This window comes from Zonotrichia albicollis, chromosome 5 (assembly GCF_047830755.1).
Source record: "Zonotrichia albicollis isolate bZonAlb1 chromosome 5, bZonAlb1.hap1, whole genome shotgun sequence".
Lineage (NCBI taxonomy): Eukaryota > Metazoa > Chordata > Aves > Passeriformes > Passerellidae > Zonotrichia > Zonotrichia albicollis.
Window position 1 is genome coordinate 72,056,130 of NC_133823.1, and position 27,141 is coordinate 72,083,270.

The window sequence follows — 27,141 nt, forward strand, 5'->3', positions numbered from 1 at the left end:
TGAGACCTGTTTGTAAAGATAAACCTCTTTCTGTTTCTATTTGAAGACATTCTCCATAACCCAAGAATTGATAGTTATAAAAACACTACCTACTTTATTTGGACTACAAAAACAGCGCTAGCTATAGAACATTGTTTAATGTTAGCCTAAAGCATCTGTATATTCACTCACACATAAGGGCATTGTTGAAACGACACATGCAACATGTCAAATGAGCAGCAAGCTTACCAGAAATCTGTAAGAAACAGCTTGACATTTGTTGGATTTCCTTTCATAGACTATTTTTAAATCGATTCGTTTAAACAAAGGAGTATTTAATATTTATGTGAAATGGAAACAGTTCAAGAGTATCTAATTGTATAAGTAAGCTAACAGCAATTTCTTTTCAAGTGCTGTGTGGTTCCCAAAAGGAATCATGCTGCTTGAATGCTAGACAATACAGGATTGTATTGGAAAATACAATCTTAGGATTTGGGAAAATACCTGCATGCCATAATTTGGTGTGACAATCTATGAACCTCAGAAAGCCACTGTAATTTTAATAGCAGCTTTGTTGTGCTCCTCTGTCCCTAGAAACTGTAACAGGTATTTAAGTGTCCTCACTGGGCATTTTGTTCTCAGACCATGGTCTTGCTGGGATTATTCCATTAGCTCTGCAACCAGCAAATGCCAGTTTCTCTCGTACCACATGAAAAAAGAATAAAACATTAAAAACTTGGGATTACTTATTACTTGGGTTTTTTCTCCCTTGAGGGTGGGATTACTTTGCAATCCAGGGCATTCAGAAATTTATTCTAATTTTAATGGAAGCTGGAACTCAGGTAAGAACCAGATTCCAGTAGCTGGTACTCTAAGGAAAGTGGCATATGTCAGGAGAACCACTGTAAGTTTTAAAAAGTTGGGCTACTGGGATTTTTTTTTAAGATATCTGACATTCTTTTCAAGATATTAATTTTTAAAGTATAAAATGTGTGATTGCATGCAAATTAAACTATTTCAATGGATCTGTTACTTCTGTAGGAAGGTAAGAATAGAGTTATAAATTAGTCAAAAGTTGAAGGGGACAAAAACCAGATATTAATTCAGACACATAAGCAGAGATGAATTTTTAAAGTTGTACTGCCATCCATTTAGCTCTGAACCCCTGACACTATAGTTTATTAGAGAGGTGGAGACAACAGAATCCTTTGTAAAAGGGATTTATGTTACCAGAGGAGTTACAGCAGAATTTTTCTGTGTTGTTTAAATAAATTAATCAAAACCAGCAGGGGAGCGTCCTTGAATTACAATGGTTGCATTATTCAGAAACTGTAGATTGAAATTTTTAAGGAAATCCAAAAGGCATGGAGCTTGGGAAGGAGCCAGTTGGAGTTGTTTTTAATGCTGCCATTTTTGACAATTCTTAATATAAGAAGCTGGAGTATTGCTTCAAGCAGACTCTTGGCATACGTTTTTATGATTTTATTTCATTGTCTTCCTCTGAATTATTATTTTTCTATATTAACCCAAACATAATATGGCATCTCTCATCCCAGATAGATCCTGAAATACTTTCCTGGTCTTTGTCTAAGATCTGTGCCAGCTTTAGGACATTTGCTAAGGCAAGGCTGCAGTTGCACAGACAGAAGATGAAATGCATCGATGCTACATCAAGCCCTGCCAGATGTGCTCCTTCTGGAGCTCAAGTCATGTTTTCCTAACAAACCTTTCACAGAGCAAAGGGATGCAGGCCAACTGATGCCATTAGATCATAGGCATGAGTTGGAAGTTTAGTTGAAACTATTTTTTAGAAGTCAGATTCCCGCAGAGGGTCAGAAGCTGCAGGTGCACATTTCTTGTCAGGATCGCTGAGGGATGGGCTCAGCAGGGAATGGCCTCGTGCTGAACACACAGTGTTGGTTCTGTCAAGGAGGAAGGGCCTTGAAAAACACCCCCATTTGAAGTGCTATTATTTATGTTTATATCCAGCTTTTATTTTTAGCATGGATGTCATTTTTATAAAACCGTACTGCTAAATGTGACAGATAAAACTGATGTTGCTGAATCCCTCAAATGAGTGAAAACTAGGACAAAATTCTTACTTGCTTAATTAAATTAAATCCTGGTCTCTTCCAAAACTTAAAATAATAGAAATAAGGATTAAGAAACATAACAGGAAAATGCTATGAGACTAAAATAAAAAATATTTTCAAATCTTACTCAGATGTTAGAATAATAATAATTTTAAAGAATTTTCTAAAAATAACAACAAAAGAAACAAGCACATGCAAATGCACAGGATAATCTTGACTGTATCATACATCTGGAAAACATAGGTGCACATGAAAGAGCTGCTTATTTTGAGGATTTAAGTTAATAACTTATCCTGTCCAAGAAGATTAACACGTGGCCATAAAAAACCTGCTTGCTGTCAGCTTTCACCCCAACATGGTCACAGAAATATTCCAGCTAGCCCAAGCTGTATTACTCCAGCATAGCAGCATCCCTTCTCATTTTGTGTGGCTACTCTTGCTCCAACTTTGCTCCAAGATCTCCTACATATTTTTCACCTATTAAATTATGCATCTGACTTGGCTGCATTGTTGTGGAATATCCAAGTAACCTTACTGTGTTCAAATCCTAAACAGTGCCACATCCTCATGACTCGCTTTCCTATGCAGTTTTCAGCCTAAAAATCACCAAATAACTGCATCTTGTACCAATTCAGAGGCACCTTTTTGTACGTGCTTCTGAAATTAAGACTGGCAGCTACAAATCCAAAATCCTCCACGTGACGTTTCCCTGGGGAAAGTGTGTCAACTCCCAGCTAAGGTCACACACTGACTTTAAACCAGGATCCAAAAGCAGGAGAGGAGATGGACATCACTGCCTTCTCCTCTCAAATGCACTGTGCTGCTTTCAGAGCTTATTTCTGGGACAAAAAGCAGTCTGAAGGAACACCTGGCAATAGGACAGCTTAGGGTGAATTTTCCAAAGAGGGTAAGGAAGCCCCTGGTAATGTCTAAGTCAGCCCTGATCTGCAGCGTTTTCCCAAATGCCAAGCACCAAACAGAAGGAGTAGAAGCCAGGAGGAATGTGAAGGCACAGGTATTAACTGGAAAGACATTTATATGTGAATTGGTTCCGTAATTTTGTATTTGTTTTCTTCCCAACAATTCAAATTACTATGTACATTGAAAATGGATAGGTTGTATAACTCCTTATCATATGGCACTGATTTTAGCTTTTTAAGAAACTCTTATAGCCACAGTTTTCAGCATGCTGGTGATGTAAGGAGTAATTTAAAAACTGACTGAAGATCAGGAGTGACCTTTTAAACAACTGAATAGGAATGTGAACATGTACAGTGCTTTTTTTCATCTAAAAGGTGATAAACTGAGTCAGATTGCCTCAGAAGACTTTGCTGACACCTCTTACTAATATAATTTTGAGAGAAAGCTCCTATTATATGAACTGCTGGTATCTCCTCAAGTTTCTCTGGGAAGCACACTTTTTAAGGATTGTGTAGTCTTTAAAAATATGTCAGGGGCCAGCACCTCCATAAATTAAGTTCAGTGTTAGAATCAGTGTCCAGTTTCCTTTTCTCACTATTATTTTGCCCTGAAACTTACCTTTTTCTTATTAACTTATGCAATTAATTGAAAAAGCACAGCAAAAGCATTTTAATGTAACTGTGATGGAGAGGATTGTACATTCTTTTAGCATGGGAGAAACTAGTCAAAACCAGCCAAGTGCAGTAGTGTCAGGATCTGTATTTGAGATACTGCTTTAGGGTGGGACGAAATGTGTTCAAATATTGGAGGAACTAGAGGTACAAAAGGCCTCTGTGAGCCAAGTTAAATGGCCAAAAGGAAACCCAAGCACATGAAAATGTCTGGCCTGAGAGCATCTTGCAAATGTAAAGCTGAAGAAATCCAGAAGTTCATGAAAACTTTTAAATGAAACTAAACTTACTTGGGCCTAAGTGCAATTTTTGCTTTAAGGGACATGCCGGTATAACATGAGGTTATGTGAATCCTTATGGGTGGACACTGGTTTCTGTAGTACCACAGACCTCTAGAAGCAGAGAGCATTTCATAACATATCCTTTCTTGTCATAATGATCTGATGGCCAGCTGTTGGAAGAAGCTTTTTAGGTGTTTATCAGACAAGAGAGGCACTGCGTGGGGCTGAGGCAATAGGTAACTCCTACAGCCGTGCATCACTGGCTCTGCATCTGGCACATCGGATCCAGTCCCTGAAATAAATCACATTCCTTGCTCCTGATGGAACACACCTGCCCACAAACACGGAACAGTAAGTATTTTTCAACCTTTAAAAAAGTATTTGGGTCAGCAGAATGTTTTGGGGAAAGGATTGGTTTGGCTCTCATTTTAGGTGAGCTCCATTGCCATGCCGTTGCCTACAGCAACACCCAAACAGCCAAAAAGAAGGCATTTCCCACAAGAGGAAGGGTTCCTTCCCACCCTCTGCAGTTGCAGCTGATTATGCCAAAATGATCCCATTTCTGCCTGTCTATTTTTATCCCAGGGCCCAGCAGCTGCTGAACCATGCCAGGGTTTAATTCTTCAGCGCTGGATGATGCAGGAATCCGGAGGCCCGAATGCGAGTCTGATTTGAACAGGTCAGTGCACCTTTAGTTTTTGCCTGAGTCAATAGCACCCCATATCAATTTGTGCTAATTCCCAGCCTCTGCAACTTTTCCAGGCCTCTTATGCAAATCAGGTCTGGGAGCAAACAAGCAGTGAGTGACCCAGGAGGCTGGTACAGGGCTGGGTACTATTGTTCTCAGGCCATGCATTTCAGTGCTCTGTTTGTTCATAGTGTAACTCTAAAATAATGACAGGCCACAGGCCTAACTACCTCCTCAGGCTTAATTATTGTAGCCTTTGTACTGTTCTTGCCAATGCAGAAAAAGAAGCATTCATGGGTCTTTCACTACATTAAGATTCATTGGATTGTTTCTCACTGTTCCTGTAAATATAGAGGAAGAAAACTGAAACAGAATGACAAGAGGTTTTAAAGTCAAACCCCTTCTGTAGTCACAATTGTGTCATGAAATCTGAAATGCTTTGGTAACATTATCCTGGGGATGTGGAAACTGACTTTAAAATGTAGCATATTTAGGAGCTGCATCAGGGCCCTTGAAAGGAAGATTCAGCCATGAAAAATTTAGTTATATCACACTTGTACTACTGATCTGTTAATTTTAAACTATTTGAGTAAAAACGGGCTTAAGCTGCAAAACTCAGGTCGATTTCCAACACCATGGCCGGCCAATGATGCAGTCTTGGATTTGGGGTACTTCATGTTAGTCCATTCCTAATCAAATTAGTAAAATGAAGAGCTAATGTTACAGACTGAAGTCATGACTAAAAGTGAGGGCAGAGAAAGGATAATGAGGAATTTATTAAAAACACCATTTTAATATAGCTCAAAATTTGTTTTAAATTGGATGCGAGACCTGGGAGAGTTCTTACACCTCCAGGGCTCCCAGCCCTGTCTACTCAGGCTGTCGTCATATTGGGCTCCAAGGAACTGAGGTTTGAGGTAATATTTTTCCTACTCTTTTTAATTGTTATTTTGCTGCATGTACACACAATGGTTGTGTGTAATATTACTATTTAATGTTCATAATATTACTGTTTATGTTCATAATAGATGCAGAAACACTTTTGTTTTCTCTCTAAAGGATTACAGCTGCTTCCCTCTTCTGCAATACTACTGAAATAATTTTTAGTCAGGTTTTTTCTAAGATCAAAATTTGTCCTAACTGTAGTGTTATGAAACCACAAGTCAAACCCTAGTACAAATTTATGGAGCCCTCCTTTAGGGGATTACATTTTATTTGTGTTTAGGGACTTATAAGCAGAAGTGAAAAGAAGATTTGGAATTACTAATTTGATGTTATGATTTTGATTAATTTGATATTCTGTGATTCTTGACTTGGTTTATATACAAATTTTCCTGAGGGCATTAATTCTGCTATGTGGTCTGAGGGGAGCTGAGCCAAACAATACTTTTAGCTTTGGTAAGAAACCATTAAACCTCTCAATGAAAACTTCTCCAAGGTAGAACTGTCGGTATGTTCACTTACCTATGATTTTGGGGATTGTGAAGAGCACCATCTAGTGATAATCAATAATGTCAATATCACAAAAAGGTGATTATTTAAAGTGGACTTAAAGGCACACTGAAAATTCATTTACCAAGGGGACTGGGGGGCTCCAAAGGAAACAGTGTTCTAGTTGTGGTTTTCTAATATCAGGTACCTTCCCTCAGATACCCCCAAAAATGCACAATGCATCTAAAGACTGGCTTTGACTAACAGTATGGATACCATGAGATAACAACTTTAATACTAAAATTTTGTTTCAAAAGCTATGTAATCTTACTATGCATTCTATAATGAAACTCTCTACTTCTGTGAATGGCTTATTTTATATTGATCAGCATATATTATATTACCTACAGATATATAAAAGTAAATATATAACATACTTATTCCACTGACTGACAATTTAGGTAAAATACTTCTAATTTCCTAGATATCTTTTTTTGTTTTTTTGGAAAGCCAAAAATTCTCAAACTTTGGTCTCTTTTTCTATGAATGATGTCTAACAGCTGCTCCTTCATGAGGGTCTTAGGCATTAAATAGCTTCACATGTTGGAATTTGCTTATAACATCCACGCTTAATGATATTTTTCCTAATTTGAAGGATTTTGCAAGCAAGTCTTACACTATCCATCCTGCAAGTATTATTTCAGCATGCAGAAAGCTCATTATGAATATATGATAATAAAGAAAGCTATTTATCCCTTTCAGATTACTTCCATATGCATCCTCTGTAATTAAATCAGTGGCTTATAGCAGCTGGCCTTTGAAGTGAGCTCTGCAGAATAGGAAAATGTAATTTGTGGAACAAAATGCTGATCACTCTATTCCAGCCACATCTGTTAAGCTCTAGTAGCTCAGAGATTTCTGTGCTGAGAGAGCTCATGAAAGTAGAAAGTTTCCTGTATTTCCTTCAGTCCAAAGGAAAATCACTGGAAGTGATGGGAACTGTTCTAACCACATAACAAGATTTGAAGTCAGAGGCATTTTTTCCCACAGTTTGCAGTGAATTCACTAAAACTGATGTTTAAGTAAGTAGCTGCACTTTTGTATTTAAATAGAAGTACTACAGAGAGAATGATAAGAGAAAGCAGAGCAAGAATTCCTGGCAGAGAAGATGAGAATTTAGAAAGGTAAGTAGAGAGATGACTGTTTCAGTGGTGGTGGGTGAATAAAGATGTCAGAACTCATGATGTGATTCCCCTTGATGGCTGTAGGGGGATAGAATATAAGTAAATAAAGGTAGTATAGAAAGTAATCTTAACCCCTAAAGAGTTGCTACTGGGTTAATTAGTAAAGATTAGGAGCAGGCCTGACTTTAACAGGCCACAGCTGTAGCCAATAATAACAGTGCTATAAAAGAGTGGGTTGGGTGGCTGTTGTGAGGAGAAGGAAGAGTCAGTGCTTAGAGGAGCTGCCTGTGAGAAACACCAAGGAGGCATGAAACTCTAACAATGTGGAACCCTTGCAATGTAACAACAACAGAACTCTTGCAATATAATGACAACAGACAGCAGCACATCTTGGGAACACCTCCTATTACACAGGCACAGACAACAATTGCACAATTCTCTATGGAGGTGCTTTTCTTACAGATGCCAAGCATTTCCAAAGGGATGACACTTAAACTGTTGGAGACACATTTACAAGATGGGTGTGTCAAGGAGGTGCAGACTTGTCCAGCCACACCTGTGCCTGCTGGAAAAGTGTCACCCCCAGCTGCCTGGCACTCCTCTCCCTTTCCTCCTTCCTCTCCTCATCTGGAGGCTTCTGCACTTCAAACCTGACAGATAAACTGCTCCTAGAAGTGTTGCCTGAGCTGTCAGGCAAAATGAGGTGAGTGAACAAAGCCCTGAAATCTGAATTGTTTGGGGAATACCATTCATCCAACACAGGTCAGTCTGTTGGCAGAGCTAAAGAAAGTGAGAGGGCAGTTACAAGGAGTGCCTTCAACCAGTAAACATTTGCAACTGAGGGATATGGCCACTGCCTAAACTTTTTCTTTAGCTTACACTGATATATTATCAGTCCTTGAATTCATGGCTTCTAGTTCCTAGTGATGTCAGTCTACTCTGTACTATTAGCAATCATTTCTTTCTCTTACAAATAAGCAGATTGAAATGCCTTCAGCTCATGTGAGTATCTTTGTCCTCACACAGACTTCCAAAACAGATTGGAAAAGAAATGTATCAAATAATTACCAAATAACTTGAATAAAAGTTGCATTATGTAACTGTGTTATCACAATACCCCAAATCTAAGGTGCTTTTTTGTTCCTTAGAAGGAAGTGACTTCTACTAGACACAGAAAGCTGTGCTAAATAGATCTATAAAAAAATCTCCTACACTCTTCCCAATGAGGATTTTTATTCATGATATCTGCTTCTGATTAAATAACTGCACTATATTATACATATTAAGGTCTAATCCTTTGCCCTTTGAAGTCAATGGCAAAGTTCCCAATGAGTTCATGGGTTCAAAAGTAGCTCCTCTGTTAAGGCTTCCTTTAGTGAAATTTCAACTGTTAGGTTTTTAAAAGAGAGCTTCAGCTTTGCCATCTTTTTGCCATCAGACAACAAACAGCTCCTGATTTTCCTGTATTAGGCAGAGAGTGCTAGGAAAGGCAAATTTAGCCTTATTGAATTATGCTCCCCTGTCATTCTGTTTGCTTTTCTTTCTGTTGCTGTAAAGAGCCACAATGGACATATGGTGTCTTACATTATTTTTATTTCAGAAACTTTCTGGAAATTCAATATTGCAGCAATTTATGCCATACGTGGCATGTTTATGCTATGGAGAAGGTATCAAATGAAATCAGCAGTATAGAACACCACAGTTTATCTACTTTCTTCATAGTTTTGACCCATCACCAGTTCATCTGCTAATCAGTTGTAATATAAAACATGCTTCAAAACCCAAAGCATCCAGTTTGCTAAGTAGGACCATATTTCTAAAATATACTTACAAAAAGGCAAGTTCATAAAATAATGATTCCACAGCTACTCAGTCCAGGATGACATAATTCTTTTGAAGCAAAAGGTTACCCATGCATTCAGTGCCCAGCCCCAGATGTAGGAAGGAGATGTAAAGCAAAGAAAGATCCTTAAAGGATTCAAAATCTATTTCTGTAAAGCAGAATGACAACTTGCAGACAGTTTCCCTGCTAAATAATAGAGGGACAGTTTGTGCTGTGCCCAGGACTGCAGAACATTGTAGAGAGCTCGGGGTCTAAGCCTGTTGTCTCTGGCAAGCTTAGAGTCAGGTTTTTATTAGAATTTACCTTCCACATAAGCCACAGATAAGACAGCCACTTTTCACTGTTCTTAGCCCTCCACTGAGAGCAAGGTCCTGAGGTGTTTTGAAGATTTTTGGCCTTCATGCTCAATACCAGGTTGTATTGGCAAGTAACCAAAACACAGCACTTTGATTTTGGTGCATACTGAAGTGTTCCAGTCTAAATGTGTGTTAGTCTGGACCTAAAATTCCCACTGACTGTGGCCCACAGATTCTAATGAAATGGTGCAGATGGGATAAATTACTGAAAAGGGAAAAAAATCCACAGTGTAACTTGTGTACATTAGGTTTGAAATTTAAAACCTTCAAGCTGATATCCAGGGTTTTTTTACTGCCAGTTTTGTTCCAGCCAGTGCTCATGAGTACTGGTTGCAGTCTAAATGTTATCATTTCTGTCCATAGCTAATTCCATGCTCAGAATTGTTCCTCTTAAAGCTGAAGCTATCTCTGCTAATCCTTCTCTCTTTATAGAGTGCTAACCATTTAACTTCTGAAATATGGTCCCTTAAAGTAACTTCTGCTCTAAATATTTCTGCTGCAAATAGGAAGAACACTGAGTTCTGCATTTGAAAGAAAAACCTTCCATGATATGCATGAATTGTTAACTGTGTCCTCTTAAACAACCAGACACAATCCTAGAGGACTCTGTAAATCATATTTCCTGTTGTGATATTTTAATGTGAACTTGGCCAGAAGTCTTACTATTACATTCACATTCACAATAAGAATGCCATGGCAGAAAACACAGAACAATGACAAGTAATAATGTCTTGCAGGGTATTTTAAATGTTTCCAGCAAAGAAAGTACAAAATGAAGCCAAGCTCTATACAAAGCAGCTAAACTTATTTAGTAGGAATACACTGTTTGGTTTTTTAGTTTGTTTAGTTTAAATCAGTGTGAATTATGGTGTTCATTCTATTCCATTGAAAACTCGCCTAGCGTGAGAGCTGGAAAAGCATCAGTTGGAAATAAGCACAAATGAATAATACCATGTATCCAAAACATGCTTGTATTTGGCTAAATACTGTGGGAAACATGCCAAAACCAGCTTGGTATGTAGTCCTGTATATCCAAAATGGGCTATACACTCGTGTGCTAGTTCAGCCTGCAGCTTTTAAACAACTAGATGGGACTCCAGTGCTAAACATTTCCACTGGCACAATGGCTGGAATGCAAAAGCTTGGAAGTAGGGAACACAGAGCCCTAACCTTTAGAAGAACATGTAAACCTTTGTTGGGTAAGGTGAATGGATTTTTTTCTTCATTATCTTTCCAACTAGCACTAGCAGATTTTTCAGAAAAAAAAGTGATTTAACAGTGGTCTATTTTAGCTAGATTTGAGGAACCTTACTTTGTTCCTCTGTTTTGCAAAATAAATTAAGCTCTAGAAAGCCCAGCTTCTTCCATTCTGTCAATGGAATTTGGTAATCTGCTTAAATGCAAGCTGAACTATGTCATCTAAACACGTGCAAAAATGTATTGGTTATTAAATTGGGTCAAGGCTTGTAATGCAGTCAAAATCTTCTCCAGAAAAGATGGAGAAACCCACAATCTTCCACATAACTCCTTGTGTGAAAGAATATGTAAATATGCCTTACAGGGTTTTCCGAATATCAGCAAATAGCAGCTGTGTCAGATGGTCTGAAGGGTGAATTTGAGAATAAGAGTCTGTCCAGGCTGCAAAAACAAACTATGTTTGGAAATGTATTAGCCAGCAAATTTAAACAAACAGTTTGAAATACAGGCCAAGTAAGGCAAGTTGTGTTTAAAATCATGTAGGTTGACTCTAAACTCCCCTCCTTTGCTGCCAAAGTTCAAAAAAGAACATTTTAAACATGACTTGTTCTGCTGATTGCTATTGCATAAAGCTGTGCTGAAATCCTGCTGAAGATATCAAGTGATACAAACTCAGTGGGATCAGCAGGGTGGTGTTAGCTCAGTGCTGAGCTGTCCCCCAGCTTGCTGAGAAATGCAATTCCAGCAGGACTGGAGAGGAAAATCCTGCTTTCACCAACCTCCTTTACCTGCCTGCAAGTGGGAGCAGGCAAGGTGGCAATTTAAGAGTATGACAACTTCAAAAAGGTTTCCTTCAACCCAGCAGCTGTGATGTTTTCTGTGGATAGTCCAGCTGTTTGCTGATACATACGTTGCACATGTAGATGTGACAGTGGTGTGTTTTGCCTTACCTCAGCATCCAGAGCATCACTGTGCTAACATCTCTCACTCCCTTATTTTTTTTTTTCCACTAGACAAAGTGTAGAGATCAGCTTGATGAAAACCTCTTGTTGTTGTTCTGTATGTGTCAAGTATTTTGGATAAATGCAGAGAAAAAGCCAAACTAGCACAACACAGCCCACCTCTGTTTACATCCAATGTTAAGTAATCATATTCAGATATTACTTTTCACGCTGTTGGTTCAGGTTATTCCCAAGTCTTTGAGTTTCACTTTCTGTTTCAGGTTGCAATGAATCCAAAATGATGAAACTAAGACTTGAAATCTGAGCATGTTGATGGACAAGGGCACAAGTCTAAAATGACCAGGCAGCCAGTTGTCACATGCCATTACTGAGCCAAAGGTAAAGCTACAATTTGGGAAGCAGTAGCAGAAGCCTCCTTGTAAGCAACCATTCATTTTTACTTTTAGTACACGGGTCTAGATTTCCTTTGAAGTGCTTATAGGTCAGAGTCATGCAACTTGCCTCCCTTAAATATTAGAACTATTTGGTTAAGTTGCCAAACATGAATTACCAAGACTTTGACAGATACAAACAGTGAGTCCATCAAATTACCGTTTGGTGCAGGTAACAAATATGCTCAGAATAATCTACCTCTCTTGCAAATATTATTTAATAGAGTCACATTGCAGATAAATATAAATCTAATCATCTATAGGACAACTCCATTAAATTACCTGTTGCAGAAGAGATGCTTCTTTAAGGATATAACTTTACTGCTAACTGTTGTTAAGTATTAAAAGGGAAAAGTCACAGGACTTTCTTTCAAATGCTAGTTCACAAAATCAGCCATTATTTTCTATATATTTGAAATTAAAAACTGCAAAGAAATTTTCAAGAAAAACCACAATGATATTCATTTAAAAATATTCTTTGATGTATCTCATGGTAAAATGGAAAGGACATCATGTGTTGCTTAGCTTTTATATATCTTGAATACTTATCCTTCTAGGGTCACTGCTACACTGAGATTTCCCATCTCCTGCTTTGGGAAAGCCATCCTACAGCACAGCACTGACATGCTTTAGTGAAGGGATACACTCAACCACTGTTTTCCTTAGCTTTGGACTCATGATTAAATTAAAAAAAAAATCAATTTATTAGATAACTTTCTTAGCACAGTGCGCGTTTGCACATAGCATTTAAAATACTTTATTTTATATTGCAGCAGTATATGGGATATGCAAATTCTTTTTAACTGAAAATAAGTTTTCATTATTTGCAACACTATTGGACTTCACAAAGTAAGTTGGTGTACAGAGACAGGGTTTAGAGGAGGAGAATTGTTAAATATAAATAAATATAAATTCTTATACGTCTACAGAAAATGAGTCAAATTTATATCTTGAATAAGGGTTTGAAATAGACAAGCAGAATGATACTTTCTCATAGTTCAGAAAAATCCATTTCTTGCAATCTCACACCTAAAAATTACTGAAAGGTCTTGAATCTAATTTAGTGGTTGTAAAATTATTCGCTGATAAAAATTGTCTGTTTTATCTGCAAAAGTACTTGTGAAAAAGTACCAAGATATTTTTTGGTAAAAGGTTTGTCTTTATCTCTCCATTAACATTTTGCTTGGTAATGGAAGACAATAATTTATATTGCAGGCAAAACTCATGGATTTTAGTGGGAATGCTACTTGAACATATGCTTTAGGAGCTAAGCAGAGGGGAGGTGGTTTACATATTCTTTATACATGTAATAAAACGATTTAAAAAGGCATTAAAAAAACTGGTAAAAGCTGCTTCTGGCAGTGACTTATCCCATCAGCTTCAAAAGCAATATGTTTCCTTTATCAAAGAGTAGGTAGTGTGAATTTGGGAATTTTGTGTCCTGACATATTTTAATGGATTATCTCATTTCCCTTCATTTCATATCCCTCTCCATTTTAGATCTATATCACAATCACTTCTCCACACATGACCGGTACCTGAGTGCCCTTCCCTCTGCTCTAACAAAGGTAAGCAACCCCTCTGGAGCTTTCCCTTTCATTCACAGGAAAACAAACTTGTACCTGTGAGGTTTTTTTCTAAAAATACATATTATTATTTTCTGAATGTGAGTATATTTTCCTGGGCACTTTCCCATTAGAAAATATTATGTATTACTGAAAATACAATAAAGTAAGGAACAACTACCTCAAGTCCCAACCCAGTCTTAAGTGGCCCAGTCTAGGATGTGAACATGAAAAATAAAAAAATCAACTCACCCTGGAATAGACCATTTTTATCAGGAAAACTAAAGTTTAGTCAGAATCTTGTGGGTTTTATTTTTGATTTTATGTAATCTAGGCCACTTGCCTTTTACCATTGCTCACCATTTTAAAGCTCTAGCTATAAGTTTTCACTAGATGGCAGGAGTCCACTGCCATCTGTTCTCAGAGGTTTTACTTGCACACCAACAGTTGCCCATTGGTAGGAAAAAAGTGAAAAAAATTTCAAGTTTTGTAACACATGGAAAAACAAACAAAAAACTTAACGGAAATGAGAAAAATTATTCAGACCCTCAATAAATCACAGTTTTGTTACTGGATATGATTAATAGTGAAAGATGTTCTTTTCTTGACAGAGGAGCTAAAAGCACCTTCTCCTATAAAATGAGGTCTATTTATTGTTTCTGCTGTTTGTGAACAAGTTGACTGATACAGTAATTAAAGTTAACTAATAACCAAGTGTATTGACAGCCTGAGAAAGTTACAGCTTAAATAGTAAACTCCTGATGGGAAGCACATATAAAAGTCAAACAAACACACTCAGTGCAGTGTGTTACCCAGATGCTGGAAGGAGATAAGGCACATTTTAAACTCTCTCCCTCGGTTTAACGAGGCAGAGCTCATGGGATGATGATCAGTCCCTGAACTGTTTCAGCCTCTGGTATTTTGCTGAGCTCAGAGCTCTGGACAAAATTTGTCCCTCTTGTCTAAGGGAACAGAATGCAGCTCCATACAGTTACATAAGCCTTAATAACCGTGACAAATCTTCATTGTTGCACTGGAGTGAGCACTGATTTCTAACAAAACTACCTTTGAAAAATTATTGCTGCAAGACTACCAGTTCCTATCTTTAATTTATTGTCAGCTTCTACTGTCTGTCTTGCCCTCCTTCTATACGTGCAGATAATTTATAAAGTGTCCAGTAATTTTCAGCGTTGCTCATGAAATATAAGAGGGGATGTTTGGCATCTATTAAAGCTGCTTCTGAGACTGGATAACTTTCCAAAACCAGAGATAAGTCAGTGTAATGCTTTCCAGGATTCCCAAAATAGTAAGAACATTTTCTCATGATAAAGCTGTATTTATTCTATGACCAGAGTAGAAAAACTATCCTAAATAGATGACTGAAGCAGCATTTCCTAATATGAGATTGAGTTTTGTGATGTGCTGAGTGCACTCAGAGCCAGAGAGCGAGGCAAACAGGAGCTGAAAGGCACACATCGTGTCACAAGTGAAACATTCAGCATCTAACAAAATTTGCAAGCTACCCAAAAGTAATAATCCTTTTTTATTGAAACTGACAGAATCAGCACCTGTAGAATCTCTGCAAAACCCGTTAGCAAATTCAAACAAGCATCACAACAAGATCCACACCATTGCCCTGGAAGCAGGATGGATTTAAACAAAGTGCTCCTGTCATCCGTGCCCACAAAACTCCAACCACATCTTTCTCTCGTGCTCCTACCTTGGCGATTTGCAAAGGCTGCTTGTGCTCCTTGCCCCCTTGCAGCCTGAAGCCCCACGGCGCCCCTCCGCTCATAGCAATGCAGAGATAATCCCCTGTGCCCATCTTCTCGGTGCACTTGGGCAGCGTTCACAGGCGGGAGAACATGAAAAACTTGGCTTGCAGATGTTCAGCGAGCTGCAGATCCGTGTGCCGGCAGAGCTGGAGACCCAGAGCACCACACTGTTGCTGTGCTGTGTACTGCACGGGCAAATGCAGGCATTGAGGGGAAGGGAAGCGCTCCCTCGCCCCGAGGGCTCAGCCCACTCTGGCGTCACGTTCCGATGCTCAGCCCACCTTCAGAGTAAAGAAAGTGAACTTGGAGCAGAGGGAATGCAGGCAGAGACTCTGCCGTGAGGCACAGAAGGCTGGCTTTGAACATGATTATCCTGCCAGCTAAATCAAAACAACGGCAAAAAGAAGTGTACATTTCCCTGTGACGATTTACTTTAGTAAATGGTGCCAGATGTCTTAAACTCTAATTTACCCATTTCTTGCATTTTTACTCCAAGCAGAATCTCAAGTGAAACACCATGTACATCCTCTGAATAACTGATTCACTTAGACTGAATTGGCTTTAGGATTTTCATCTCTACTCCCCATGTACTTTCTGCAGCACTGCAGGAGAAAAGCTGTGTAATTTCCTTGTCATAGAATTGCTTCTTTTTCTAGTTCTCTCTGGCCTCAGTATAGTTTAACATGTACTGCAGTTTAGCAATGACCTGAATTACTGTTGGACCCTAATAATACCTGTTCTTATGCAGCCTGCTGCCTTTCCTACCAGAGAGGGGAAGGGGATTAGTAAAATGAAGTATCAGATCCCTCTACAGATGCTATCAATGAATGGTTTGCATTATGTTGTTAAAGGGGAACCTTATTATAAGCACCAAAAAAAAAAAAAAGAAATTCAGTGGCATGGTTTAAGAGGTGAATGTTCTTCAGCACTGGATGAATATTCCTCTAGCTGGGTGGTAAAAACTGACAGCTTTATCTCATATCACCTCAGCCCAAAGTGAGGTAGCTTGGTTTAAATCACATTGCATTTTAAACTATGCTGGTTCTAAAGGAGAGTTCAGCAGGTGAGCAGTCTTTATGTCTGGACAAGTTTCTGAAAGAAACACCTTTTGCTTTGGACCCAGGGTACTGGGACACAGATTCTCACAGTATAAATTCACTCAAGTCCCTCTCTGAAGTGTTTCCACTTGGTTGGTTCTAAGCTGTCAGATATGTTGGGGCTACAGGAAACCCTCATCATTTAAATTACATGACTTTGCATCTAAGCAGCAGGTAACCACTGAGGGCTTAAATCTATCCAGTGCATCTGTCAATTAAGTGACCCCTTGAATGATGCTTCAAAGGCAAAATATCAAGGTTGAGACAGGATCTTGTGTCAAACTGAAATATTCTTCCTGGAAAAACAGACAGACTTTTAGGAGCCTGAACACTTCATTAGTCTTCTAAGACACCAAGGTACACAAAGGCTGGGTGGGGAGAAGATCCCTGATCAAACAGAGGAAAATGTCACTCTCTCAACAACAGGATTTGGTAGGAGGAAGAGTGCTTGCTTTATTGACTACAGGTCAACAGCTCTGGAGAAGCAAAACAGGCACAGGTTGCCATATAATGAAATACTTTAGGAAAACACCATCAGAGAAGCCATACTAGGAAAGGGGATGGCCTTTAAAGGGACTTTGCTAGACAACCTTTGAGTGCAGACACCTCACTTGAAATAGTTGAAGGTAGCTAACTGCTTAATGTCTTCTGCAGTGTTGATGTGTTGTGGTAGCAGACAGATTTTTAGTCTTTCTCTAGGCACAATCTTGCTTTAGACAAAATTCTCTCCTTTTAACCTAATGATGCAAGTATTTAAAGATTTTATGGCAATAAATCTCTTCAGTAAATAGCTGCAACAAATGCTCTACAACACTCTGTTAAATACAAAAATTAGAAATCTGTTTGAGCAGAATTTATCAATGTTACAAGTTTGTGACAAAATGCTTAATTGCTGTTAGGGCGTTTTGAGCTTGTATTAGTCTCTCATCATTTTGATAAAAAGGAGAATAATCAAATCTGATCTCTGCTTCTGAACTTTTTCATATACTTATTGGAGAAACCAAATTAAAGAGAATCACCCCTGCCTTTGGATGCTCACATATGTGATGGTAATTTGTACTAGATACAGATGTCTCTGTCACTTTTGACCACAGAACTGTACTGAGTATATTATTAGAACAGAACAACCTTGATTAGTGATTACCCAGCTGAAAAAATGACCAGTCAGAACACCAGGATCTGTGTGATTTTGGTGTATGATAAAGCTTTGGGGATATTTTAACCTGGTCCATTTAAGATGACACAGGACTCTTCACTTCAACTGACAAGAGCTGTGATCCTGATAGGAGACAAAAAAATAGGAGAAATAACTTTTGACTTGTCAGCATGCTGAGGGAGTTTTCTAACAACAATTTCAATCAAATTGCTGCTTTCCTCTAAGGGCTAATTTCTTGTTTGCTCTGCAGTAAACCATTTGAAGTCTGTAACTATTCCCATGATGGGGACACCCAAAGCTTCCTATGTCTTAATCTCTCAAAGAACATTCCCTAGGCCTTAACAATTCCCAGTTGCTTTATATGAATTTCTTAAATGCTTTTACTGAAGCATGTTTTGCTTTTTAAAACAACTCATATCCTTTTTTACACTCCTGCATCCTTTGGGATTTCTGAATGCTGGTCAGAAACTGGACATCAAGATTAAAGTGGAGTCCATAATGGAGTTTATGACTTTTGGTCTCTGTAATTTGTAGATCTTAAATAAATTGCATAAATTCTGGGATTATTTTCAAAATACATTGGAAAGTTTCAAGCTAATGTTAACTACAGCCATTTAACCACTCCCACCATCTCCATTGTTTCACTAAAACCTAAAGATCCAGTTTTAGGCAACAAGTGATAAAACTTTGGTGTCACAAATAATAGATGACAAGTGGCAGAACTCACTCAAAATCTATCTGTGTCCAAATACAGGGAATGCTTTGGCTTCAGTCTAATCTTGTATGATGAGATCTGTATTACAACATTTCCAGGTCCAACTTCTTCTTGCTCATCTCTCTTCAAGAACTGCCAGTCAAGAAACCCAGCACAATAGCCTGGATGAGCTGTGATAAGGTAGGAATAGCCCCACTTGTAGAACAGCCAAAGTGAGACCATCTATCCTGAAATATTGTCTCTGGTAATAGATGGAAAATGGATCATGGAAAATGGTGCGTGTCTTCCCCCAGGGAGCCTCCACTCAAAGATTTCCTCAGCTGGATGTGGCAGCTCTGTACTTTGTAAGAGCAATTTCTCCTCCATGATTTCTGCAGTTGTTTGCTCTTGAGCCCACATAACTTTTAGTATCTTTAGCTGAGTGTGGGAAGTTATCCCTAACTAAATAGTGACATAAAGAATCACCTTCTCTGCCTTGAATCTGGATCCTACAGGATCATTTGATGTCCTCTGGTTCCTGGATCAAGGCAAACTGTGACCAAGCAATCCCTAGGCACTTATTTTACAGACCTTTTGCACGTCTACCTTTTTTTCAAAGAGAGAATAGAACAATTAATCATCCTTTACTACCTCACACCTTTCATTTCCTCATTTTCTTTCTCTACCTCCTCTTTAGTTCTAAGTCCTTTTTGAAATGAGGGTCTGCAACACCACATGTGCTTCAGGGAGCAGACAAAGTTGGGATTTGTGCAATAACACAATGATATCTATTTTGCTCTCTAGTTGCTAACCCCAACACTCCTAATTTGCTTTTTCAGACACTGTAGAGTTAATGTGTTCCTGGAATTACCTTTCAAAATCTTCAAGTCTTGTCTATTGCTGCTTAGTTCAAAGCACATAGTTTTATATGTGAATTAATGGTTTTTTCCCCAATGTGTATCACCTTATACTTCTAAGCCATGTTATGGTATGGCTGCTTAGTTTTCTTAAAAGCCTTTGGTGAAGGAATTTGTTGAAAGCCTTTTGTAAATCCAAGATCAATCAGATCACCCTTATCCACGTGTTTTTTGATCCCCTCAAAGAGCTGCCTTATGTTTGTGAGGCAGGAGTTCCTTTTATGAAAACTGTTTTAACTCTTCCCAGATAAGTCATATTTATCCAGATGTCCACTGTTCCATATTGCAGCTTCCACCTCTTTGTTTTGGATAGACATCAGGCTGACAGACTTCTTGTTTTCTGAGTCTCTCTTGGAAGGCTTTAGTTAAAAAATGGCACTCTCTAATCTCAGTAATGGTCAGCTATTTCAGCTTTGAATTCTTCTAAAGCTCTGTGTGGTCTTGGTGACCACTTCTTAGGTTTTTTTGCTTCATCTGCTGCCACTTGTCCATATATTTTCCCCTTGTGCTGTCATAATTTATGATACTGAACAGTTTCACTACAAGTGGATTAATCTGAAATCCAATAATCAAGTATTTCTGCAGCTGAGTTCAGAAGATATTGTTCAGATGTGAGAAGAAATAAGATATATGTTTGTCTTTTCATCCAGCAATAAAGCAAAGCTTTCATTTCACCTACAGTAGTATCCTAGGTCTGTGGATTCTTTAAAAATGCAAACATTTCCACCCATTCCTTAGTAATGAGGAAGAGACAGAGGGAAAGGGGATATCATGATCTCTAATTTATGGGCAGCATTTTACTGCTGTAAGTACCCAGATGGTCTGGCTTCCTCCTTTTTCTGCATTTCATTTTCTTTTCATATCTGATTTTTTTCCACATTAAAATCAACATAAGCTAGTTCTCCAATAATACTTATTTTAACAGCTTTCTAGATTTAACTGTATCATCTGTAAACAATTTAACAAAATACCCAATTTATTGTAGAATGTGATTTTAGCCAAATGGGAGAATCAGCGGGGGAAAAAAAAAAAAAAAGCTGATGCTTATTTGCTTGGTGGGCTCTTGGTGGTTTTTTTTGTTTGGTTGGTTTTTTTTGTTAGTTTGGTTTGGTTTTGGGGGGCTTTTTCTGTTTGTTTTTGTTTTGTGCTGTTAATTATGTGGAGAAAATCCCTCACTTGTAAATATATAGCTGGTTTAATGAAAAAATTATAAAATCACAGCCATGCCACTTAATAAATCATGGCACAGAGTCTCTTCCAAATGAAGGGAAGACAATCTCTTCCAATATATCCCTTCAAGTTTGTTTTTTTAAGTGACTTTTGCAAACTGGGCAGTGTCAGGCACCTCAGCACATGTTGTTTCCCCAAATCATTGCCTAATAGCATACCTTGTTTCATAGTCCTACAATTCAGTAGTTACATAAGGCAAAAGCAAATTTTGAAGGCAGATCTAAACATCATTTTCCACAAATGTTACAGAAATAGAAAAATAAACTTCTGCTTAATTGCTACCCTTAAGTTTTTTTTTTTTCTCCTGACTTAAGAAGCAACAAGGAACAGAGACACATGGAAAAGATTTAATTTTCAAAAGAGGTATAAAATGACAATGTGAATTAAATATATTGATGGAAGGTTCAAATGCGTGGCTCCAGCTAACATCCATTAAAGCTGATTTTCTTCATCTTTTCCCAACAAAACTCTCTTGTCCTACAAGACAAATTAATAATCTCCAGATGTTTTAATTGCATGAGGAGCCTTGCAGTGCACTGCCAGATGGATTTGCTCACTGCAAGTACAGACATTGAGTGGCAAAGGTACCAAAACCAGTAATACCAAGTTCTTAGTGAAAACAAATCAAATTCAGAGGTCACAGATAATTCTTAGCTACCTATAAGGCTAGACAGGAAAACTCTGCTCACACTCATATTAGGCACGAGTAGTTCCTCACCAGTAAAGGTTAAAGCTTTTCATTTTAATCCCTAATGTGGATTATAAGGCAAGGCACTGCATGATGAGTTGGAATTTTAGAACTAGCCCTGCTTTCTTGATTTTTTCCCCCAGCTTCAAGACTGGCAAATAAAGCACAGAAAAGTACAGGAGGGTATTTCTCATCATTTAGGTAACTGAGTGTCATCCTAGATTAGGAGTTTTGGGTCTGTTGTGAGAGGGAAAATCCAAATAAATTGGCAAAAGAAGCCACTTTCCTCCAAAACACAATGTTGTTAGCATTGAGCATTGCTGAATTATACAAGAGAAAATGGAAACTTGTGTAGAGAATGTAACTACAGTCCAATTAAGGAGCAGCTCTCAAATCATGTACACAGGGCCTCTGCAGCCAGAGACCTGCACCATTAAATGTAAGACATAAGAATGTATAAAAAATGTGTAGATAACTCAAAGAGACAAGAATTTGGGGAAGAGACCTCTTGTGTTTCTTTGGTGTTTGTCCTACCTGTTCCTACCACAGCCAGTCTCGGATAATCAGGAAATACTTTCCTAAACTAGCTAAAGAGAAGTTAACTTTTTTTTTTCCCCCTGAACTTCTTGGAGAAAATTCTTTTGAGGTTTTCTTTTATGAAATGACAAGGATTTCAGATTGTGTCCAAAAATTAATTGACAAAATAGCTACAAGACTTTGTTGTGAGAGAAAGTAAAACACATTCACTGCAAGGTTTATGAGCATGGGAGAAAAACTGTGATGCTGGAATTACTGTTTCTTATTAATCTAGGAGTAATGTTTTGGGCTAGAATTCATGTTTCCAGGTGCCATTCCACTGCTGGTTTTACTTATCCCTGTGTTTTAGCAAGTAAGAACTAATTTACTCTTGGGACTTGGAAAGACTCTTAGGTGTGTATTTCCTTTTCATTTTGATTCCCAGAAGATGGGATGACTACATTTTTGGCTTCAGTAGTTGGAAAAATTCTGATAAAAGCCTCTGAAGTAAAAAGAAAGCTATTTACATGTCATTTTTTGTTCTGGTTTTGGCAGGGAGATGCTGCATCACATTCTTCCTAACAGAGCCTATGAGAATCAAAATTGTTCTTCTCTGCCAAAGCTTGGAAGAGCCTTGAATGGAACACGCATGTAAGTAATGCAAGCAGGTGTTTCACTTTGCTCACCTCTGCCCTAATGCTTCATCCTGCTCTTTGAATTGTCATTTAAAGGGGGCACTTAAGTAACACAGCACCTTTTAGCCATCTGTTCATCTAAAACTGTTGGATTTTATGGTCTCCCCTCTTCCTATTGAAAAAACATTTCCTGCGAGCATGTTGGGCTAAAGAAATCCACCATGCCAAATTCTCCTCTGATGTACAACAGTGAAATTAATCAAGAGTAATCACATCATATTCAGTTAGAAAATATATTTTCATCATAGCTGAGATATGAATTAGGCCCAAATAATCTACTAAATTTTGAAATACGGTTTAGCGGGGAATTTAGGATTGAATACAAATATTTAAAATTAGTCTGATGAATACTCTCCTGCATCCGATTTCATCTTTTAAATTTTGTTTCCTGTTAACAAATGTAGAGGTGATTCACTCCCCTTGACTGGCTGCTTTGAAAGAGCTCAATTACATGCATGGCTGCAGTCCAGCATAAAAATCAACTATTTTTGCATTGCAGTTTAAAGCAGGTATTGTTTCTTACTTGGAAGTCTCCTAAGAATGAATTTTTCCATAGTGAAAACAAGAACAGGAGAAGCAGAGAAAAACTGAGCTATAATGCAGTACAGGTCTCAGGGAGAGAGAGACCTGGGTTCTGTTTGGGTTCTGTTACTTCACTGGAAAATTCTCATTTTTTGGTCTGGGCCTGGAAAATGGGAGAAATAGCTGCTAGAAACCTTGAGAAATGTGATAACTTCTGAAATTCTCTGCTTGGAGTTTGGGAGTTTGATAGTTTGAGTCCTCCTGGAGGATCCTTTCCTTCCCTCTTTCCTCTGTATTACAAACTAAGCTGTAAGGTTTGTGAAGCAGTTTCTAACACAGCTGCAGGGAAGTGTTTTGCTCAGTGTCTGTCTCAGTGGGTCTGATGTTGGTGGTTCCAACCACAGCATCTGTCAAAAGGACAGGGCATAAAAAGTCACCTTGGCATCAAGTCCTGCCTGCAAAAGGCAGCCAGCATTGCTCACTCTGCCTCTGAATGGTTCTGGTGTGGCTTTGCCAGAGAAGCAGAGGTGACACAACCAGGACCTCCTGCATGAAATGTTACCTTCCATCCAAATAACTGCAATAGATTAAAAAGCAATCCAGCTATCTTCATTCCTGGCAATAGGAACAAGAATTCCAACTCTTTGATAACTAGTTCCTTTCCAAGTGGAGCAGATTCTATTGGAAAAATCTGCCCTCCAAGAACACCTTGATGTTTAACCCCTGCTGATCCTGCAGCCTTGCCTGTTGTGCTGCATCTTCTTGCCAGGAACCAGTTTCCAAACTTCTCAGCTCCTTCTGCCTCTGGTACAGGCCTCTGCTTTGGTGCTCATGTACTCTGGAGCTGGCCTTGACATGGATCTGTGTGTTTTCCACACAACTGCCCATGTCTGCAAATGCTGAACAAGGGCTTTATGTGCCTCCACAAGGCAAAGCTACCACACGTGCTGTGACACCAAGCGTGGCGTGGAATTTTGCTCCTGCCCTTAATTTTAACTCCAGCTGCATCTCCTATCCCTCTGCTGCTTCTATGGTGTAAAAATAGCATGATGGATTTTTTTAAAAAATAATTCTGATGTTTATTTTTGTTGATCATGGGAAAGGCATCAGTTGCTTTATACTAAAGGTATCCATATAGCATGAACCCAGTATTTTTGGGTTTTCTTCACAGATTACTTTGTGATCAAGACTAATATTTAACATTAATGGTGGAATAAAGCAGAAGCACAGTTAAAGTAAGAACACACATAGAAGTATTTGCACCTTAAGTAACTCAAACCACCAGTTTGTTATGAAGAACTCACTCAGCTACTCTTTTTTATTGCTAGTTAGGTTTGAGTACTGCTCTATAGCAAGACTCCACTACTACATCAGAAATTTTAAACACAAGCAGGAAACAAAATGAAACCCAAAGTAAATAAAGCTGCTTCAGATGCTTTTGAGTGTAAAAGTGAAATATATCAATGTTTAAGAAATTCCATACATTCAGCAGGTAAACACAGAAAGGCTGGTTTAACTTTCTGCTATTCTTTCAGACTGGGGGCCTAATGTTTATTCACAGTTCTTTATAAGGGATACATTATTAATCAGATTATACTAAGACCTCATCTTTGGTTTTATGTTAGAGTTCATTGAGTAGCAATTACAGCAGGATAATCAAGTCTTGGGGGTTTTTTTGTTAAGCACAGGTAGTGCAGTCTTCCACTCTCATGCATCTTAGACAGTAGCGAATGAATTTTAAAAATAATTGAAATTCCCCAACTGAAACATCACAGCAGTTTTCTCAGAACACCACATCTATCTCCTGTAAATGTTCCGGATCAAGTTGCCAGAGTGCTGATTTCATTAGAAAACCAAAATAGCAACAGTCAGTGAGAGTAAGCAGAGGAGTCTCACAGCTTGCAGGTATTGGGAAATCCAGAGGCTTGAACTAGCCAGAGAGTATTTGTTGGGAGAAAACAGCCAGTCATTTTTCTACAGCACATTTGCTTTTGTAATGTGTGGCTTGCATAGAACTTACCACATGTGGACTATAAAGCGTTTTATAAAAATTTCTGTTTAACTGAGTTTCAGGGAAAGAAAGTGGTTTTAGCTAAAAGGGATCAACTTAACAGGAGATCAGGACCTGGGCTTTAAGGCGAGTACCCCGTTCTCAAAACCCAGAGTATCTCCTGAGTAAATAATAGCATTAAGTACTCTTTCACTTGCATGTAGTTTTTCATGCCTAAATAGAATTTTTTTGCTTTGCAGAAGTGCCAGCAAACTCTACCAACAGTCTCTGAGGTAGGCAGTGAATGCCCCCTGTGCTGGTTGGGTTTTGTCCTCTGGGGGAGTTAGGGAGCATGGAGACAACAGGGGCAGTCATTGTGGATTTCCCAGTTGCCAGTGATGTTGAAAAGAGTTGGGGCAGGGAAGAAATGAAGCACTCCCAGTCCTCCCATCCTCTGCAGGATATAACAAAATTCAGCCATTTCTAGGGTAAAAAACAGTGCAACTGCTCTAAAGCTTACCAGCAACCAACAAAACATCTGGAATAAAATGTATTAATCAGTCTAAAGAATTTGCAGGTGAATTCAGACAAACAGAATACAAGTTCCTGAATTGGAATTGGAGTCACACTTCTTCTCATCCAAAAATACTTTGGAAACTTTAATGAGCACAAGGTGCCAGGATGTCTTCATGCAGCCTGAGGGGTAGCACAGCTTGACCATGGCTGTGGAGTGGGAGGGCAGCACTCAGCAGAAGGGAAAAGGGAGATTCACTGGCATGATCCATGTGCTCAGCAATCCCTAATGGCCTCCCAGTGACCTCCTCAACTGGCCAGGACCCACTGTGGTTCTGGGTGCTCTGACCCACAGCCTGAGGTACCTTGGTGAACAAAAGCCCAACAAACCAGTCAGGAGTTATTCTTCCTTTATTGTGGCCTGAGCTGAAATTTGTGATAGTGGGCAGTCCCTGGAGGAAGTATCCATTAACATGGGGTACATAAAATATACAGCAATGAATGCATGGCCAGGATTTTAACATTTCTGTATTGTTTGTGCTGAATAACAACACCTACAGACATCAGTCTGGTATTCTGAAAAGCCCTGGATGTTTTCATTCCCTGCAGGGCAGTGTTTAAAGGGTGCACTCCAATAATGTTTTCTAATTGGCTTTGAGACTGTTGAATCAAAATATCAGTATTCACTTCTGCTGTACCCTCTTTCAGGTTTCTCCTGTGCTTAGCTTTTTATGTTAGAAATGTAGCTGAGTCACAGCAGTGATGTGTTTCTTCTGATAGTAATGTTCTGATTTCTGAAATATTACATCTTTTCTTTTTCTTCATATAGCATTTTCTAATCTGACACATGATTTTTTGAGAGGAACAGAATTCCTTCAAAGTTTCACTGTTTTTTTTATACCAAAGTCCTTGCCTTCATTTTAATCAAATAATATTCTTAAATATAATTTCCATTTTTCTTGTAAAGCACTTTACACTGAGCAGTAAGCTGTTTTTCATAGACCTTAAATATACAGTAGGCAAAGCATTAAAGAAGATTTTAGTGAATATATGTAAGCAAGATAAGAAAACAAAGTGTTTTTTTGTGTAAATAGTTCTTGGGACCCTTCTGATGTGCAAAAGTAAACCTGTAGCTTTTAAATTTTGACAGGACATACAAATGAAATAAAATGACATACAAATGAAATAAAAGAAGAATGAAATAAAATGAAATGAAATAAAATAAAAAAAATAATATAATAAAATAATAAAATAAAATAATAAAATAAAATAAAATAATAAAATAATAAAATGAAAATGAAATAAAATGACATAAAAATGAAATAAAAGAAGAAAATCAGTTTCAACAAAAAGAAGCACCTTTTAAAATGTATAATCCTTGGAGTTTTATGAACTATTCCTTGTGATGAAATAGTCTTTACTTTAAAGAACCAAATACCAAATATTGCCCACATCTTCCCCTAGGGAAAGGTTTGTTCTGATTCTTCCTTGCACCTTGCAGCGATGCTGTATTTTAAGGACATGCACTAACTGAACAGGTTAGCATAGGATTTAGGTTTCCTGGAATCACACACACATTGTCTTAATGGGCTGTGCTATGAGATAGAGACAGAAGATCTGCATGGTTTGCTCCACTGGGGCTTTTTATAGACCTCAGTAATTTCTGGGAACAGTCCAATCTCAAATTGTTTGAAAAATAATAATAACAACTATAACCCAAATTTTGTAATGTTCTCTGAAAGATTT

At 38.2% G+C, this 27,141-nt stretch overlaps 2 protein-coding genes and 1 long non-coding RNA gene across 4 annotated transcripts in view; 2 read left to right on the plus strand and 1 right to left on the minus strand.

The window, feature by feature from the left end:
- The window catches only part of LOC102074373 (uncharacterized), a 35,600-nt gene extending 23,310 nt beyond the window's left edge, over positions 1–12,290 (plus strand). The window contains exons 4-7 of the long non-coding RNA XR_012580591.1: positions 4,116–4,296; positions 4,531–7,248; positions 7,711–7,951; positions 11,867–12,290. This is a non-coding gene — a long non-coding RNA (uncharacterized LOC102074373). The remainder of the gene's footprint in view (positions 1–4,115; positions 4,297–4,530; positions 7,249–7,710; positions 7,952–11,866) is intronic.
- The window catches only part of SYNPO2 (synaptopodin 2), a 76,615-nt gene extending 60,995 nt beyond the window's left edge, over positions 1–15,620 (minus strand). For both annotated transcript variants that reach the window (XM_074542065.1, XM_014272915.3), the window contains exon 1: positions 15,323–15,620. In XM_074542065.1, the coding sequence (XP_074398166.1) occupies positions 15,323–15,427 (105 nt within the window). In that variant the 5' untranslated portion in view covers positions 15,428–15,620. The remainder of the gene's footprint in view (positions 1–15,322) is intronic.
- Positions 15,621–22,302: 6,682 nt separating this feature from the next.
- SEC24D (SEC24 homolog D, COPII coat complex component) overlaps positions 22,303–27,141 on the plus strand; it is a 49,194-nt gene continuing 44,355 nt past the window's right edge. Inside the window, exon 1 of the mRNA XM_026798118.2 lies at positions 22,303–22,326. Coding sequence (XP_026653919.2) covers positions 22,314–22,326 — 13 coding nt within the window. The 5' untranslated portion in view covers positions 22,303–22,313. The remainder of the gene's footprint in view (positions 22,327–27,141) is intronic.